This window comes from Anabrus simplex, chromosome 6 (genome assembly GCF_040414725.1).
Source record: "Anabrus simplex isolate iqAnaSimp1 chromosome 6, ASM4041472v1, whole genome shotgun sequence".
Lineage (NCBI taxonomy): Eukaryota > Metazoa > Arthropoda > Insecta > Orthoptera > Tettigoniidae > Anabrus > Anabrus simplex.
Window position 1 is genome coordinate 251267866 of NC_090270.1, and position 18242 is coordinate 251286107.

The 18242-nt window shown below is 39.5% G+C and overlaps 1 protein-coding gene across 1 annotated transcript in view; it reads right to left on the reverse strand.

The window, feature by feature from the left end:
* The window catches only part of LOC136875956 (protein brambleberry), a 146638-nt gene that overhangs the window by 95952 nt on the left and 32444 nt on the right, over window positions 1–18242 (reverse strand). The window contains exon 3 of the mRNA XM_067149573.2: window positions 15634–15819. Coding sequence (XP_067005674.2) covers window positions 15634–15819 — 186 coding nt within the window. The remainder of the gene's footprint in view (window positions 1–15633; window positions 15820–18242) is intronic.

The following is an 18242-nucleotide window of genomic DNA, read 5'->3' on the forward strand; positions in this document are numbered from 1 at the left end:
TCATTTGCATTACCCGTTCGTTTAAACCTTCTGTACCAAGAGTCACGCTTTGCCATTTCTGATTTGATCTCACTAGTCAACCACGAAGAAGATGGTCGAGTTACCTGGATGTCTTTCTTGGGAGCAAATCTGTCATACAGTTCTAACACCAAATCAGATAATTTATTTATTTTTACATCAATATCATCCATGTGTAAAATATCGCCACAGCACATAATATGTTTTGCGTCGTATTCTTTCCTGGTCCAGATTTTTTATATCCCTACATGCTATATATTTAGTCTCATATTTTGGCATCTTTAACCCCTAGAGAGCCAGACGATATATCGTTGTTTCGTATATACGCGTAAAGTGCCAACAACGGTATATCGTTATTTGGATAGCGCGCTATTCTATACAAGTTAGTACAACTTGGGCCATCAGATGGCAACATCTTATGTGTCGAGTCCACAGAGAAGGGTCATTACATTTTAACTACGCCGCTAGATAGTGCGTAAATTCGTTCATTATCAAGCACTGAATTTCTAAAATCCATGTTCATCTACGACGTATGATCTCCCTGCTGCGTGAATAAAATGGGGACTAGCGGGAGAAGTTATTTTGTTAACGATGACGAACTGGCTGTATATCTTAATAATTTGAAAAAGATGATGATGATGATGATGAAGACTCAGATGAGGAATTAATTCCTCCAACACGTGAGGAAGAGGAAAGTTAAAGTGTTATTGGAAGTGATAACGGTGATTTTTCTGTAAACACACGACTACGTGCTCATTGTCTGAGTGTAAAGAGTTAAAGTGGTAATGACTGTCTGAGTGACAGTACTGATGATGCTGACATCTGTAACAATGCCCAACAGCAACAATTTCCTGTTTTCCGTGAAATTCAATTAGGTCAAGATGCAAGATACCAACCCTCACCTGATTATGATACTCCTGGCCTGAAACATGCCCCTTCGTCAGACGCAAAACCTATAGCATACTTTTATTTGATTTTTCACAGTTCAATTATGGAACCTCAAAACTACAGAGACAAACAGAAATGAGAGTCGTATCTTGTCACCACGTCAGAGCACAGCAGTGGCGTCCAGTTACATTGACTGAAATGAAGGCTTTCATTGCTGTTTTGTTGGAAATGGGTATAACTAGAAGGCCGAGCACATTTTCTTATTGGGTCAAAAACTCCCGTTATTTTCCATGGTTTGGAAATATGTTCTCAAGAAACTGATTCCAATTGATATTGAGATTCTTTCATCTTGTGAACAATGATAAAATCTATCACCATCTGGTCACACTGACTACAACCATGTGCCAGGTTCGATCCCATTGCTGAAATGCCAATTGTGTATTACGATACCATTGTACATAGCTCTTAAACTACACAAGATAAAAATGTGAAACTTTACATGGTTTTTCATCTGAAAGAGGACATTTCAAAGAAGTTATGAATATTTATCATTGAGTTGAATTTTTTTATTTTTCCTGTTTTGTTTCTAATTTTTAATTTTTGGTGTTTGAAAATTGTTTGGAAAATATGTTTCTTCAAAATACCAAAGAGAATTTTAGTGTTGTAATTTAGTTCAGCAATAAGAGTGTCTTCTTGTTAACATTTATTAAAAATTTCTAGTCATAGTTATCATATTTGTGAATTGTATAGCCCAGAGAGTGTGAACCTGCAAAATCCTCTAAATCTGTCCAGCACTCTTGGCATACTGTGAGCACCCGGGCCTGGCACTAAGAAGGTTAATGAATAGCAGACATATATCAGATCATGGGAAGAAATAACTGGCACTGCAAGCTGTCCATGATTGAAAAATTTCTGAAGATTGTTAGTTATGATCAAGTCAATCAAAGTGTGAGTTGTCCGGTTTACTGTATGTAGATGATTAGTAGCATTTCAAGGTAGGATGTGTAGGTCTAAGCTAAAGAACATACTTTGTAAATGTAATGAGTTGTTTGTCGCAGTCAGCAGATTTGTATTAAAATCTCCATAATTATCTTTTCGTACAGAGGATTTAACTTGGCTAAGCAAAGTTCAAGGTCTTACGTCTGGGGGTTTATAAACTACTCTAATCAGAACTTTTTGATTGTTAGCCGAAACTTCTACAAACAAATTCTGGTCGATAGGGAATTGTCGGGTCTGAAGTAGCCACTATTTCACTTTTGAGATCATTACAACAGTAAATAGCACACCCTCCTCCTATACGTTTTCTTTGGTCTAGATGATGTAAACAAAGCCTGAGTTTAGTGAGGGTTGTAACCAAGTCTCAGTTACACATATGCAGTGCAAGGTATTACTATCATGAAAGAGGGATTGTATTTGGTCAATGTGAGCCATTAACGATAGCGTGTTAATATGACAACACTGTAGGGCTCGCAGATAGCTTGCAAGACCTTCCTTGAGAATGTTTCCCGTTAACACTGTTGAAGGGTAGGGTGAGAGGGGCGACTGAGGAGGGGATGGGGCTGGGTAACTGACAACAAGGTCACTGCAATCGGCAGAAACAACACTTGTATTGTGACTAGCTGTTGTCTAGAAAATACTTCTGCCTACTGACCTTATTTTACGCACGCACGCACACACACACACACACTTACTTAAAACTACATCATGCGTTAATGCCATCTCAGTAATGAGCCCGTATCAATGCTCACTTGTGATTTTACATTAAACTAACAAGTTGTACCATTGTAGCAGTATTGCCAACTTAGCAGATTTTCCGCTAAATTTGGCGGAATCAGAAGACTGTCGGCGGAGAAATATATCATTTAGTGGACAGCGGATTTTTTGGCGGAATTCTAGATTTGTTATAGCGGAATTTAGTGTTTTATCAATTTTACGTTTTTTAAAAATTTGTATTCCAGTCTGTGTCCAAGCTGTTCCGTATTTCTTATCAGGAGCTAGCAATCACATGAGGAAAATATGTTATTTGGATTTGATGTTAAGAGATCATGGTATCATAAATTTGTAATGCATGAGGAAAGGGTACTTTTCTCTTGATTGACAAATGACGACAGATAATGAAACTGTCAGAGAGTAGCATTTATATTTATGCTATGAAGGAAGACCGTTTAATGAACTGGCCTGTTTTGTCTGTAGCCCTTGAGGTAGGGGATTCACCTAGTTTGCACCCGGCACTAAAACGCCTACAAGTTTTAGCTTGCCGGCAGGGGGTTAATCCCAGTGAATCTCACAGATCAGGTGAGTGCAGACATTTTTTATTATTATTATTATTATTATTGCTCATTAATTGAGATCGGAGGAATTTTAGCGGTTTTTTAGTAGTATTTAGCGGATCTTGAAAATATAAGTTGGCAACATTGCATTGTAGTAATAAACACTTTTCGTCCATTGTCACACAGCACAATGATGCAACTGTCCTGGCTTCAAACACGATTTAAACCAAAGTGATCACTTGCACGAATTAAAATATTTTTCCTGGTATCCGTGAGCGATTCCATCAAGAGGAGGTGGGCGCCTCTTAGCTGACGTTCAGCCCTCCAGATGAGGTCACAATCCTGGTACCGCAGGAACGTAATAATCAAAGGGCGTTTACCCGTGGCAACCACATCAGCCATTGTTCGCTTCGGAACACCTACGCAATGGCAACAGTCAATGCCTGACATATTAATCTCTATATCCAGTTTTTCTTTAATAGTTGATGTTACTTTAGTGAACACATTTTCGCATGGTGCTTCCAGGACACCATGCAAAATTAGACAGTTTCGGCAGCTACATTGCTCCGCATCATCCATCCGTTCACTTTGCTCGTCCAGCTTTTCCTCTATTTTTAAAATATTATTTATGTCTCTCAGTTCACCGCACATTTTCTCTTGAAACGCACAGAACTCCTCCTTCAGCTGCTGTAGTTTCTCTTCCCGGCTGGCACTGCTGGTCGCCTCCCTGAATGGGGCGCAGAAATGCTGTATTGCATCTTCAATTGCCGATACCTTTTGAACTACATCCCGCGGCATCATGATTGTTGTCAGCCTTGGACGGTGATTATTAAAACTATTGAGATTAGGTCACGAATGGCACTTAGCTGCTGTTTATCTTGCAAGTACGAGTTTGCCTTGACACACACTTTACACTAAGACTGGGCTCTCCGCCATTTTGTTTCTGTATGTCCTAATTATACATCCTTTTATTGATAATATATTGCATTTTAATGTTTAATCATAACATATCTGTTAGGAAAATAATTTATATATGTGCTACTTATAGAAAGTGATGTTATGATTAAACATTAGAATGGAATGTTATCAATAAAAAGACGCATGTGGAACTAAACCAGGCCGAAGAGCTAGTTACAAACAGAGCATTGTAAAGGCATTTATAAAGGGCACTAGGAAAGTTTTGCAATGTGAGTGAACGCTTTAGACTTTTTCAAAACAATTTCTACCACACTCAATACACTTCTCCATACGTCGAAACCAGTCACTGAACCAACTCTGCCACTTTTCTTCGGTTACATTTTCACACTCTTAATCCCATGCTGCCAGAAGCTCCTCGACGGATGCAAAAATCTGCCCTTTTAGCTTCATCTTCAGTTTTGGTAAGAGTGCGAAGTCACATGGCGCAAGATCAGGACTGTATGGAGGGTGATCAAGCACAGCCAACCCTGATCTAGTGATAAAATCCATTGTTACATTAGCACGATGTGCTGGAGCAATGTCGTGATGCAAGAGCCAAGTGTTGAGCCGTGACCTTGGAAGGAGCTGCTTGAGAGCCTAGATGACCTGAAGCAGACAAGTCTCACTGTACTTCACAGTAACTTCTTTTTTTTTCCTAGTTGCTTTACGTCGCATCGACACAGATAGGTCTTATGGCGACGATGGGACAGGAAAGGGCTAGGAGTGGGCTGCCAACAGTGGGGTTCGAACCTACTATCTCCCGAATACTGGATACTGGCCGCACTTAGGCGACTGCAGCTATCGAGCTCGGTACTTCACAGTAACTGTCCTTTGTGTTTCTAGCACAACCCGAGTCAGGATGCCCTGTTTAGTGAAGAATACTGCAATCATCCTTTTCTTCACTGACCTTGACTTTCGCACAGTCACAGGAGTACCCTCATCTTCAAACAGCCACACCTTGTTTTGGGATTTTGTTGGGACATCGTAATAATAAACCCAAGTTTCGTCACCTGTAACAATGCTATTGACGTTATGCGAAGTCCCATTTTCAAACTGTTTTAGCATTTTTCAGCACCATTTCACTCGATGTGCCCTTTGTTCCACTGAAAGTGAATGGGGCCACTGAAAGTGAATGGGGCACCCAAAGGGAACAAACCTTTCTAACATGGAGATGGTCGTGTAGAATTCAATGAATAGCTGGTGCAGGGATGTGGAGGCTCTCTTCTACCTGCCGATATGTTGACCGCCTCTCTTGCTGCAACATTTTCCTCACAGCTTCAATGGTTTCCTCAGTCACTGATTCGGATGGTCACAAAGAACGAGGATCGTCTTCAACCCCACAATTTCCCCTCTGGAACTCTTTGTACTAGCGGAAAATAGTTGTCTGATGCGGACAGTCTTTCCCCAGTACAGGAGTCATTTCCTCCAGGCACTGGTCAACAGTTAATCCACGAGCAAAATTGTACCGGATAATTGCACGATATTCACCTTTAGACCACACTGACATCTTAACTTGCTTTCAGTCCCACTGCTTGGTAAAAACTGGTGAGAAGGTCGCGCCTTGCTGTCTTCTAGAATGGTTTTCACCCCTCTTTTCATCCCTCACCATAACAGGGGTGTTCAGCCAACCGTTTTTGCGTACTGCAAAACTTTCCTAGTGCCGTTTGTATTTTAATTAAGAGGTTTGCAGACAGTCCATAATAAAGATGTTATATGTGTGTATGAAAGTATGTAAAAGACATACAATTAAAATACAATGACAGGAACGAAAAAATTGAATTTAAATAAAATTAATGGAGACTCGAAAGAGTGCACCTTCCATTGTGGAGCTTAGGCCTTGACCACTGAACTAAAAATCTTGAGATTTGTAATCCAAATAGGTATTGATTTTGAACCTGTATAGATTAACCAGTCCCTTGGCCACATTTTGAGGAGAGAACCTGTAAAAGACCATTTTGCAAGGGAAAGTTGAAGGCAGTAAACCAAGAGGAAGAACAGCAAGTAGACGGTTAGATCAGGCGAAGAAGATCACTGGCCTACCTATTCATATCATGTTAAGGAAAGCTGAAAACCGCTCCAAATGGAGGCATCTCGTCAAGGCTGCAACAAAGAAATTATAGAGTTAAAAGGTCTTGACGCTCAGCAATGAGCAAAACGACTAAATGATGATAGACTAACCTCAAAATTCAGTGTCCATAATACTTCACATTCTCTTTGTTAGCCATGTTGGTGGTAATCAGCTGATACAAGTACAAAAGAATGAGACAGTCAAATTGAGCTTCATACATCTGATAATAAAACAGCACATCAGTTGAAAGCAAGAAAATGCAGAAAATCAGTCTTGCCAATCCTGTATATCGGTGTCTAGTTCCGGGTAGCTACCTAGCGCTTACACAGGGGTGGTAGAATGCAAGGCAAAGTACCAATGGATTAACACCTCTGGTTGTAGCTACCATCCGGTTTACTAGGAGATGGCAGAACCAACTCGTAATAAGATAAACAAAGTAGCAGATCAGTGTGGGAAGAGGGAGAAATACAAAGAAAGTATAAAAAGACATGGACAATCTCCAAATCTTCAAACAATCTTCTGCTTCTTTCTGGTATTGTTCCCATCAAGATCCAGGGTCCACCTTTCTGCCTCTCAATTTCCATTTTGCCCGATCAGCAACATCCGCGAGGCAGACACCAATGGCTCGCATGTCTTCTCGCAAGCAGTCTACCCATCTCTTCCCCGGCCACCCTGAAACTAAGCGTGAGTGCCATCTTCTGACCACACATAACCATACCATGTAATTGCACTTTGCCACCTTCCAACCTCCACCAACCCCATATAGCTGGCCTAATTCTCCACTTCCTTTTTCCTTCCCTTTTTTATTTATTTATTGAAAAGCAATTACATTGATGGCACTTTACATATAAACACAATAAATATTTTAATGGTAACATATAATTTCCAAGGAACAAAGTTACAACTGATTTATTAAGAGTAATTCAAATAGGAAAATTATTTTACCACAGTAATTTAATACTGAAATGGCATATGGCTTTTAGTGCCAGGAGAACCCAGGACAGGTTCGGCTCGCCAGGTGCAGGTCTTTTGATTTGATTCCCAAAGGTGACCTGCGCGTCATGATGACGATGAAATTATGATAAAGACAACACATACACCCAGCCCCCGTGCCAGGAAAATTAACCAATAATGGTTAAAATTCCCAACCCTGCCGGGAATCGAACCAAAGGCCAGCACGCTAACCATATAGCCACGGAGCCGGGAAATCTAATACTATTTCATATGGATTTAAGGCACTCTTGAGATCAAACATTGTCCACAATAACAAGAAATTAACATTTATTTGTAGTGTATGTAGGTAACATGTCAATTAAAGTATTTTCAAGTACCAAAAATAATTCCGTATGACAAAAAATCTATATCTATATCTCCTCTAATCTGCTTGTCATCTTCGTACCTTGGCCCACCCATACCATTCTTACCACCTACACTTCCCTCAAAAACCAACTGTACAAGACCTGGGTGTCTAAGAAGTGGCCTATCATTCTATCTCTTCTTCTAGTAAAATTTAGCCAAATCAATTTCCTCTCGCCAATTCGATTCAGGATCTTTTCATTCATGATTCTATCTACCCATCTCACATTCAGCATTCTTCTGTAAAACCCCATTTCAAAAGCTTCTATTCTCTTTCTTTCTGAGCTAGTTATCGTCCATGTTTCACTTCCATACAATGCCACACTCCAGACGAAAGTCTTCATAAAAGGCTAAGACCGAAATACATAAGAACTCCCCAATTAACAGAACAATGAGGCTCTACAACAATATTCATCCTTATGTTGATATTTTTAGTATGGCTGAAGCTACATTCATTTCGACATGTAACACTGTACTTCTGAACATAATTTAATAGATTATGAAGATTTAAAAAAAAAAAAAGGAAAAAGGAAAAATAGTATAAACTAGTATAAATGTTGTAAACTTTGTTTTTTAAATGTATTACATTCCAAGTGGAAATCCTGTTAAAATAATTGTTTTAAATATTATACTGATTTTAATTAGAATGTATTAGTAATGTAATGTATTATTAGTTATATTAACCATAATTATTTTTATTTTTTTTATTTTAGTAATGTGACTTGTGTGTCAGAGTAATTAAGTTTTAGGATTACTCTAACTAGGTAGTGGTTTTTGTTCTTAATATGTATTTTTAACATAAGTAAACTCGTGTCCTCATCCCGAGGTGGTGCAGCTCTTTTCAGGTACACCCCCATTGGAGGTGAGCTGCATGTACCATTTCAACCACATACCAGCCCTCCTGCCATTTTTAAATTTCTGGCAGTACCGGGAATCGAACCCGGGCCCCCGCGGACGGCAGCTAATAACACTAACCGTCACGCTACGGAGGCGGACATTTTTAACATGTAAGTAACAATTGTCGTGAACATTGTAATTGGGACTAATGACCTGTTATGTTCACAATAAATAAATAAATAAATAAATAAATAAATAAATAAATAAATAAATAAATAAATAAATAAATAACCATCGTTAGTTATATTGCTACCCAAGTAACAATAGTCATCTACTTCCTTTAAGACTGCATTTACTCATCTAATATTTCCTGCATCACCTGAACTTGTTCGACTGCACTCCATTACTTTTGTTTTGGACTTACTTATTTTCATCTTGTATTCCTTCCCCACGACTCTGTCCATACCATTCAGCAATTTCTCCAGATCTTTTACAGAGTCAGATAAAATAACAATATCATCGGCAAATCTCATGATTTTGATTTCCTCTCCTTGAACTTTGATATCCTTTCCAAATTCCTCTTTGATTTCCTTTATTGCCTGTTCTATGTAAACATCGAAGAGGAGAGGGAACAAACTGCAGCACTGCCGCACTCCTTTCTGGATTGCTGCCTCTTTTTCAAAGCCCTTGATTCTTATCACTGCAGACTGATTTTCGTATAGATTGTAGATAATTCTCTTTCCTCGGTATCTGATCCCAATCACCTTCAGAATCTCAAACAGCTTGGTCCAATCAACATTATCGAATGCCTTTTCTAGATCTACGAACGCCATGTACGTGGGCTTGTCTTTCTTAATTCGGTCCTCTAAGATCAGACATAACGTCAGGATTGCTTCACGTATTCCCACATTTCTTCTGAAGCCAAATTGATCTTCTTCCATCTCAGTTTCAACTTGTCTTTCCATTCTCCTGTAAATAATACATGTTAAAATTTTGCAGGCATGAGATACTAAACTAATGGTGTGGTAGTTTTCACACTTGTCAGCACCGGTTTTTTGGGGAATGGGTATACATTCTGATGAAAATTGGATGGCATTTCTCCTGTATCATACTTCTTACACACTAAACGGAACAACCTCTCCATGCTGGTTTCTCCTAAGGCAGTCAGTAATTCTGAGCGTATGTCATCAATTCCTGGTGCCTCGTTCCTACTTAGGTCTCTCAAAGCTCTGTTAAATTCTGACCTCAAAATTGGGCCCCCCATGTCATCAGCTTCAACAGCCTCTTCTTGTTCCAGAACACTATCATCTACTTCTTTAGCTTGATACAACTGTTGGATATGTTCCTGCCATTGTTCTGACTTGTCTTCTTTCCCTAGAAGTGGTTTTCCATCCGAGTTTTCAATATACACCTACTTTTCCTTTCTCCGAAGGTTTCCTTGATTTTCCTGTATGCAGTATCTACCTTTCCCAGGGCCATACAACCTTCAACATCCTTGCACTTCTCTTTCAGCCATTCTTCCTTAGCAGTCCTGCACTTTATATCTACTTCATTCTTTATTTGCCTGTATTCTTTTCTGCACTCTTCATTTTTTGCATTCTTGTACTTTCGTCGTTCGTCAATCAGATACAGTATCTCTTGAGTTATCCATTGTTTCTTATGTAATTTTTCCTTTCTTCCTAACTTTTCCTCAGCATCCTTACTGATCTCATTCTTCATGACTGTCCATTCTTCCTATACTGTGTTTCCTTCATCCTTTTCATTTAGTCCCTGTGTTACATGTTCCTTGAAACAATCCCTCACACTCTTTTCTTTCAACTTGTATAGATCCCATCTCCTTGCATTCCTTCCTTTCTTCAATTTCTTCAACTTCAGATGGCATTTCATGACCAACAAGTTGTGGTCAGAGTCCACGTCTGCTCCTGAAAAAGTCTTGCAATCCAATACCTGGCTTCTAAATCTCTGCCTAATCATAATGAAGTCTATTTGATACCTTCCATTGTCTCCAGGTCCCGTCAATGTATACAGCCGTCATTTGTGGTGTTTGGACCAAGTGTTAGCCAGGACTAAATTGTGATCGGTGCAGAATTCAACAAGACGGCTTCCTCTTTCATTCCTTTGTCCCAATCCGAATTCTCCCACTGTATTACCTTCTCTTCCTTGGCCTATCACTGCATTCCAGTGTCCCATCACAATTAGATTCTCATCACCTTTCATATACGGTACTGTATTAAATCTTCTATCTCTTCATATATTCTTTCGACTTCTTCATAATCCGCTGAACTAGTAGGCATATAGACCTGCAGGATTATGGTGGGCATTGGCTTGGTGTCTATCTTGACCACAATAATCCTTTCACTATGCTGGTCATAGTAGCTTACCCGCTGCCCTATTTTCTTATTCATTATTAAACCTACTCCTGCATTTCCCCTCCGTTTGATTTTGTGTTGATAATTCTGTAGTCGCCTGACCAAAAATCCTGCTCTTCCTGCCAACGTACTTCACTTATACCAACTACATCTAACTTTAGTCTATCCATCTCCCTTTTCAGATTCTCTAACCTACCTCAGCGATTCAAACTTCTAACATTCCACGCTCCGACTCGCAGAATGTCAGTACTGCCCCCTCATGTGTAGTCCCCACCCAGAGATCCGAATGGGGGACTATTTTACTTCTGGAATATTTTACCCGGGAGGAAGCCATCATCAGTACATAATTCATACAGAGAGAGCTGCATGTCTTCGGGAGTTAGTTACGGCTGTAGTTTCCCATTGCTTTCAACCGTGTAGCAGTATCAACACAGCTAAGCCATGTTAAGCATTATTACAAGACCATATCAGTCAATCATCTAGACTGCTGCCCTTGCAACTTCAGAAAGCTCCCACCCTCTTTCGATGAACCATTCGTTAGTCTGGTCTCTCGACAGATACCCATCCGATATGGTTGCACCTACGGCTCGACTATCTGGTTCATTGGGACACGAAAGCCTCCCCACCGTGGCAATGTCACATGGTTCACAGGTGAGGGCTGTAACATATAATTATATGAAAATTAAACTTTAGTAGCCTAATAGTAACTCCTGTGGATTTAAAGCACTTTCTGAGATCAAAAGCAATTAACATGTGTTTTTAACATAGGTTAATATAATGAATTCCAACTAGTCTAGGTCTATATTCAAAACAGTTATCAAATTTGAAGACAAATCAGTCAAGAAAAGTTTGCACTTATCGAAAAGATTACCATTTTTGTTTTATGTTTTCTAGAAGAATTTTCTTCCTTTCAATTTTCAGAATTCTGCTTTTCTCTTTCAATTTTTTGTGTTTTTCCTCCAACTCCTTTAATTGTAATTGAATTTACATTTTCTTCTTTTTCTCTTCCGATTGCTTTCTTCTTATTTTTTTTTCCAAGTATGACTGATGCCTTCTTCCTGAAGCTCGGATCGAGATCAGCATACTTCTATTGAGAGTAATATTCTTCGAAACACCAAAGTGTTTCACACTATCACAAATTATTCTTTGGGACACAAGTGATTCTTCTCGAAGATTTTCAACTAGTAAATGTTTATTTACAGAAAAGCCTGTCTCAACAAATGCATTACCATGGGATAAAATGAAACCAAGTTTCATTACACACTAGAGATCTTCATATTTCTCATCTTCTCCTAAAAGATGTAGTAAAATTCTTCCAATCCCAAGTCATCCATTCTTTTAGAAATGAAATCATTAATTTGTTTGTTGATTCCTGCATTGTTCTAAGCTTCCTTGGTTAGCAAACAGAACTGTTATTTGGCCTTTTCAGCACTTTTATCACATATTCTTGTATGGCTGTGCAAGTTTTCAAGAATGACATCAATCCCTTTCATTGCCAGACTGGATATAAGCAATATCATTTTAGGGTCTAGGTTTTCTAACATGATCAAGAGATTTTTGAACTCATGATTCTTCCTTTTCAGAACATTTAACTTGTTTCAGTAAGTTCTTGCAGCATAACCAATATCCACTTTTTCTACTGAAAGCAGATTGGCACCACCTTGTAAGTCTAAATTTATTAACTTTTTTGAAGTACTTGCTTCAGCTATCTTGCCCGACTATCTGATCATTATTGTTTATCGTTAAGTTCAAGTGATTTCAAGGTTTCTGACTTTGTAAAGTTTTTTTTTTTGCTAGTGGCTTTTAGCATTGGCTACTGAATGCATGATTCGAAGCAGTGTATCGATTCATTCAAGTGTCCGAGCGAATCGATTCACAGGAACGGCGAGCTCACGGCACACGATTCAGCTTACTCCCAGCAAACAGTGCTGAGCGGCGCACTCACTGGACGTTGACGGGGAGCTGAGCTTCCGCTGCAGCGAGACAGTGAATCATGGCACATCGAAATAATCGTGAACGAGCGCGGCTCAGTGAGACACAAGATACATGGCTCCTTATCGGCACACTGGACAGTTGGACACTGGCAGGGAGCTTCCACTGCAGCGAGACATACAGTACACTGTACAGTACACAGTACACAGACTACAGTACACTGAAAGAATAGTATGCTATAATGGATTCTCGAGCTCAGCTCATTTGAAAATAATACCCATTTGCATTCACTGTCCTCTTCTTACAGGGAGGTTTAAATAATAGATGGATTTACTTGCAGTGTTAAAAAGGTAGTCAAAACAGCTAGTAAGTAGGTAGGCTATTAGGTTATACTATTTATTAGTTTAATGAATCTTAGTATTATAACTTAGTTGACATTTGACAATTAAACTCTACTCTAGCCTGCCCTATGACTGAGTCATGCTCATGAGACTCAAAAGTACCTGTTTTATATTGGGAACAGCGGCTCAGTATTCTCTCAGTTCATATGTCACATCATTGCACAAGACTTCAATCATATGTGGACAGACGTGGTATGTTGAAACAAAAAAACCAGCGGGCTGCTGTACATCTCGGGTAGCCTATACAAAATATGACGATTTAAAAAATCCTCAGCTGATAGAAAAAAACATATTTTTAAAAATGACTGAGCGAGTTGTTGTGCGGTTATTATCACGTAGCTGTGCGCTTGCATTCGGGGATGGTGGGTTCGAATCCCACCGTCAGCAGCCGTTAAGATGGTTTTCCATAGTTTCCCCATTTTCACACAAGGAAATGCTGGGACTGTACCTTAATTCAGGCCACGGCTGCTACCTTCCTGATCCTAATCTTTCGCAACCTTCGATGTATTAGAGTGACTAGCATTTTTTTCTAAGAAAGGAGTTCATAGTATGAAGACCAGATGGCAGCTGCGAGCACTGAATGCTGTTGCTGCTGTCTTACCAGCACATACTACACAGATCACTGTATCGATTCAGTAACATGAACGGAATCAAATGAATCGATTCAGTAAAATGAATCGAATGTCCCATCACTAGTGGCTTTACGTCACACCGACATAGATAGGACGATGGGATAGAAAAGGAGTTGGAAGGAAGCTGCTGTGACCTTAATTAAGGCACAGCCCCAGCATTTGCCTGATGTGAAAATGGAAAACCAAGGAAAGTCACGATTCAATCGTAATAATTACAAATTACCCATCATAATTACGCCTTTACGAATCACACACCACAAATTACGATTTTTTGTTGATTTTTAAATCTAAGTGTATGAAGTGTTCAAAAGGATACACAAGGAATGCCATTACAGCTTGAATTCTCAGAATACTATTTTTGGATTTATCAGCAATCATTTAACCCCTTTCCTGTCCCTCGTTTAAGAATATTTCGAGTTTTCACATGCTGAACGCAGTGTGTGCTTCCAGTACCGGAAAAAAAGGCACCTGTGAAGTAGTATATCTTGCGGAGTTGTTGTCTTTGTTCGTCACATGATCAGACTTCCATGCAAGTATATGAGTTCTTTTGTTCTTGTTTTGGTGGCAAAGTGGTGACAAACTCCATTTCATTGTGAATACTGTAATGAAATGAAGTATGGCTTTTAGTGCCGGGAGTGTCCGAGGACAAGTTTGGCTCGCCAGGTGCAGGTCTTTTGATTTGACTCCCGTAAGCGACCTGCGCGTCGTGATGAGGATGAAATGATGAAGCCAACACATACACCCAACCCCCGTGCCAGCGAAATTAACCAATTACGGTTAAAATTCCCGACCCTGCCGGGAATCGAACCCGGGACCCCTGTGACCACAGGCCAGCACGCTAACTATTTAGCCATGGAGCCGAACATTGTGAATACTGTGAGCGTGACTGGTGAAGACGTATTTATTGCAATTTTGGTTGCCAAATTTACATGCATTGTTCTTCTAGGATATATGTTAATCGTGTTACAAAATGCGAAAGGTTTGAAATAATGAAGCAATTTATTGTGCAGGAAAATACGTGTGATGACGTTACCGTGACTAGTGACGCTAGTAATAAACCAAAAATAGTTCAAAAATTTAGGGAGGAATACTCAAAAGAATGGCCCCGTTTACTGAGTTCCTCAAAATCTCATTCACATGTGTTTTGTAGTGTGTGTAGCTGCGATTTTTCAGATGTGCACGATGAGGAAGAACAAGACTGAATTCCATGCTAATGTGAACTCCCAACTGTTACGTGCTCTGTTAGTGCAGAGGATGTACATGATATCAAAAGAAAAAGCATGTCACCAGTGAACGTTTACCAAACAGGAACTACAGGCTGCTAAGGGATCAACTACAGTACTCAACAAAAGAAATGATCCTTCAACCTCCACTCAGATATGTACTGCAGATCACCTGTTACTTTAGCAGGTAAGAATCATACACTCTTTATATGCCAGTCTTTGAATATTATGTTACATCTGGTTGAATTGTATGTTGTTCAATGACTTTTCAATATGTAAGTTCGTAAGATCTTAGAAGAAAAAAAAGAGAAAAATCTACGGTTGCCCCCCTCCTACACCCTGGTAGGCTCATGGATGCGAACTATGACGCACGTGTGGATCTGGCCCTGTTTTACAGCCAGATGTCTGAGTGTAGAGATGTATTCACTGTTGTGTATTTCTGTGGTGATTAGTAGTGTGGTGTGTTGTGTGTATAAAGAGACATGTGTTTGGGCAAACACCAAAAGAATTAACCAGATGCGATTAAAATCCCCGACCTACAGAAGTCGAACACAGGACCCTCTGAACTTATGGTCACCATGCTGACCATTCAACTAAGGAGCTGGACTCAGGTAAACAAAACTCTACAGTCAAAAAATCTTAGCTTATATAGTTCTATACATTTCTCAAGCAAATACATTACCTTCAATGTGTTCATGGCTCTGATTTGATCATGTGCCGAGTTCATGAGTTTGTTGACGGTCATCTCAGACAAAGCACGGAACTGCTGATGTCTAGCGGCATAACACACAGCTCGTGCTCTATTGTTCATCAGGTGGTAGGTGTTCCACATGTCTGAGTCCATAGCACTGGTACACTGCCTCAGGGTCTACAAACAGAGATGCAGTCAAAAACTATTGGTACCCATAATTTAGAAAGAGGATTGGTTCATTGATGTTATCCTCTTTTAAAATACAAGGTCTGTTCAAAGAATATACTTTTAAAGTGTTTTGGATATTTAGATTTTTTACATACAACAAACTAAGAAGGTTTTTACAAACAATGTGCTGATTCTAAACAGACGAAACACAACACAAGCAAAATTCAAGTTGTTTTCAAGCAGGCAACAGAGTTCCTTCCTAAATGCTACTACACATCTCATTCGAAGGGTAAACCTACATTTTTACTTATTTTTACCTTTTTTTAACAATTGGCTTTACATTGCACCTACACAGATAAGTCTTATGGCAACGATGTGATAGGAAAGGACTAGGAATTGGAAGTGGCCGTGGCCTTAATTAAAATACATTAGCTTGGTGAGAAAATGGGAAACCATGGAAAATCATCTTCAGGGCTGCCGACAGTGGGGTTCGAACCCACTATCTCCTGAATGCAAGCTCACAGCCGCACGCCCCTAACTTCATGGCCAATTCACTCGGTAAGATACAATTAACAATACTTCCCACTGTAATTCAAGCACTAAGATACATCTCCAACCTGACAGCTAGACAGGCACAATTATATTTTCTAAGTAATCACCAAAATCCCTGTGTTTTCAGTTTCAAGTCACATATTCTACATACTCTGGCAACAGTTCAAGGAACATGAGACACATATAGGAGAAAGGGGTTAGAAATGTACATCTCAGAGCTATGTAAGAGGGAGGCTATGTAGTACTTTACATTTTGCTCAATAGAAAGCTATGCGGGAGTACTGAACAAACTAACAGCAATTCACCTCATGATAGTTTGAAGTCTGATGTTACTCTGCCTCAAAGGACAACAGCCATCAAAGCGATATACAGAATTAAAGACCTCCAAAATATTTCTTTAAAAAACAGCACTAGAGTTATTTATGCTGCAATAAGCCCAATTGCCACTTATGGCATTGAAATTATTTGGGAAAAGTTATCTGTGGCTGACCTTAGGGCTCTAGAGAAACTAAAAGCCAGATTTCTAAACCAAGTTTTAGGTGTGCCTACGAACACAAAGTCCAGGTTAGTGTACAAACTTTGTAAAGAACCATTCTATATCTAGGATCTAAGAATCAATCTAGTTCTGCCTTTCACAAGACAAAGCGCAATGATAATTGAAGAGAGAAGAATGAAACGAGCCCAAATCGAGCTCGAATTCTATGCCACTGACGCCATGCTGGAGCAAAAATGGACAGAAGCGAACTACGAACAGCGACATGTGGTTACAAGGATGGCAGTCCATGGCTTCCACCATAAGCTATGTGCGACTAAGCGATTCCATGAGGTGAACGACAAGTGTGTGTGCTCTCTATGTGAGGAAGTGTGTGATCGCTACCACATACTTTAAGTGCAAAAAAAGAACAAGATCAATCAACGAATACAGTAAAGACAATTAACTATTAAACTCTTTGCACATTTGTGCGCATTTCACTTAATATTATTAAGGGAGGGAGAGAGAGAGAGAGATATATAGTGTGTGGGGGGGAGGGGGAAAGGTGAGGGGGGGGGGGAAGCAGCATATACACCTTCCACCATTGAAAATTAGAACATTTTTCAAATGTTGTCCCTCTAATCCCATAAATCCTAACTTAAAAAAATTCAGTACATCGGCACCTTACATTTGACATTTGTTCTTTAGTCTAAAGAAAAATGTTATTTTCTTATCTTTAAAAAATGTGGATTGCAAGATTTTCAACATTTGTAACATTTTGAAGTGTGTTCAATCAATCAATCAATCAATCAATCAATCAATCAATCAATACTGATTCTGCATTTAGGGCAGTCACCCAGCTGGCTGATTCCCTATCTGTTGTTTTCCTAGCCTTTTCTTAAACGATTTCAAAGAAATTGGAAATTTATTGAACATCTCCCTTGGTAAGTTATTCCAATCCCTAACTCCCCTTCCTATAAATTAATATTTGCCCCAATTTGTCCTCTTGAATTATAACTTTATCTTCATATTGTGATCTTTCTTACTTTTAAAGACGCCACTCAAAATCATCTACTAATGTCATTCCACGCCATCTCTCCGCTGACAGCTCGAAACATACCACTTATAATACCAATAAAAATGGTCCGTTATTGGACATTATAAATTTTCCGGCTAACTCATTCCTGGTTGCCAGCGTTTCACCCCCGTGTGCTAGGTTGAGCTCATCAGTTGGTACCTAGCACACCTACCAATACGCATGGCTAGTGCATACCGTGGAGGCCACTGCGTAGGCTACTTGGAGCCACCGGCAGTGCCAATGCACTTGAGACTTTGTCTCATTACCAAAAATTGATGCCTGCTTGGCCATCAGATTATATAGATGTTGATTCCCATAGGGAATCTGAAA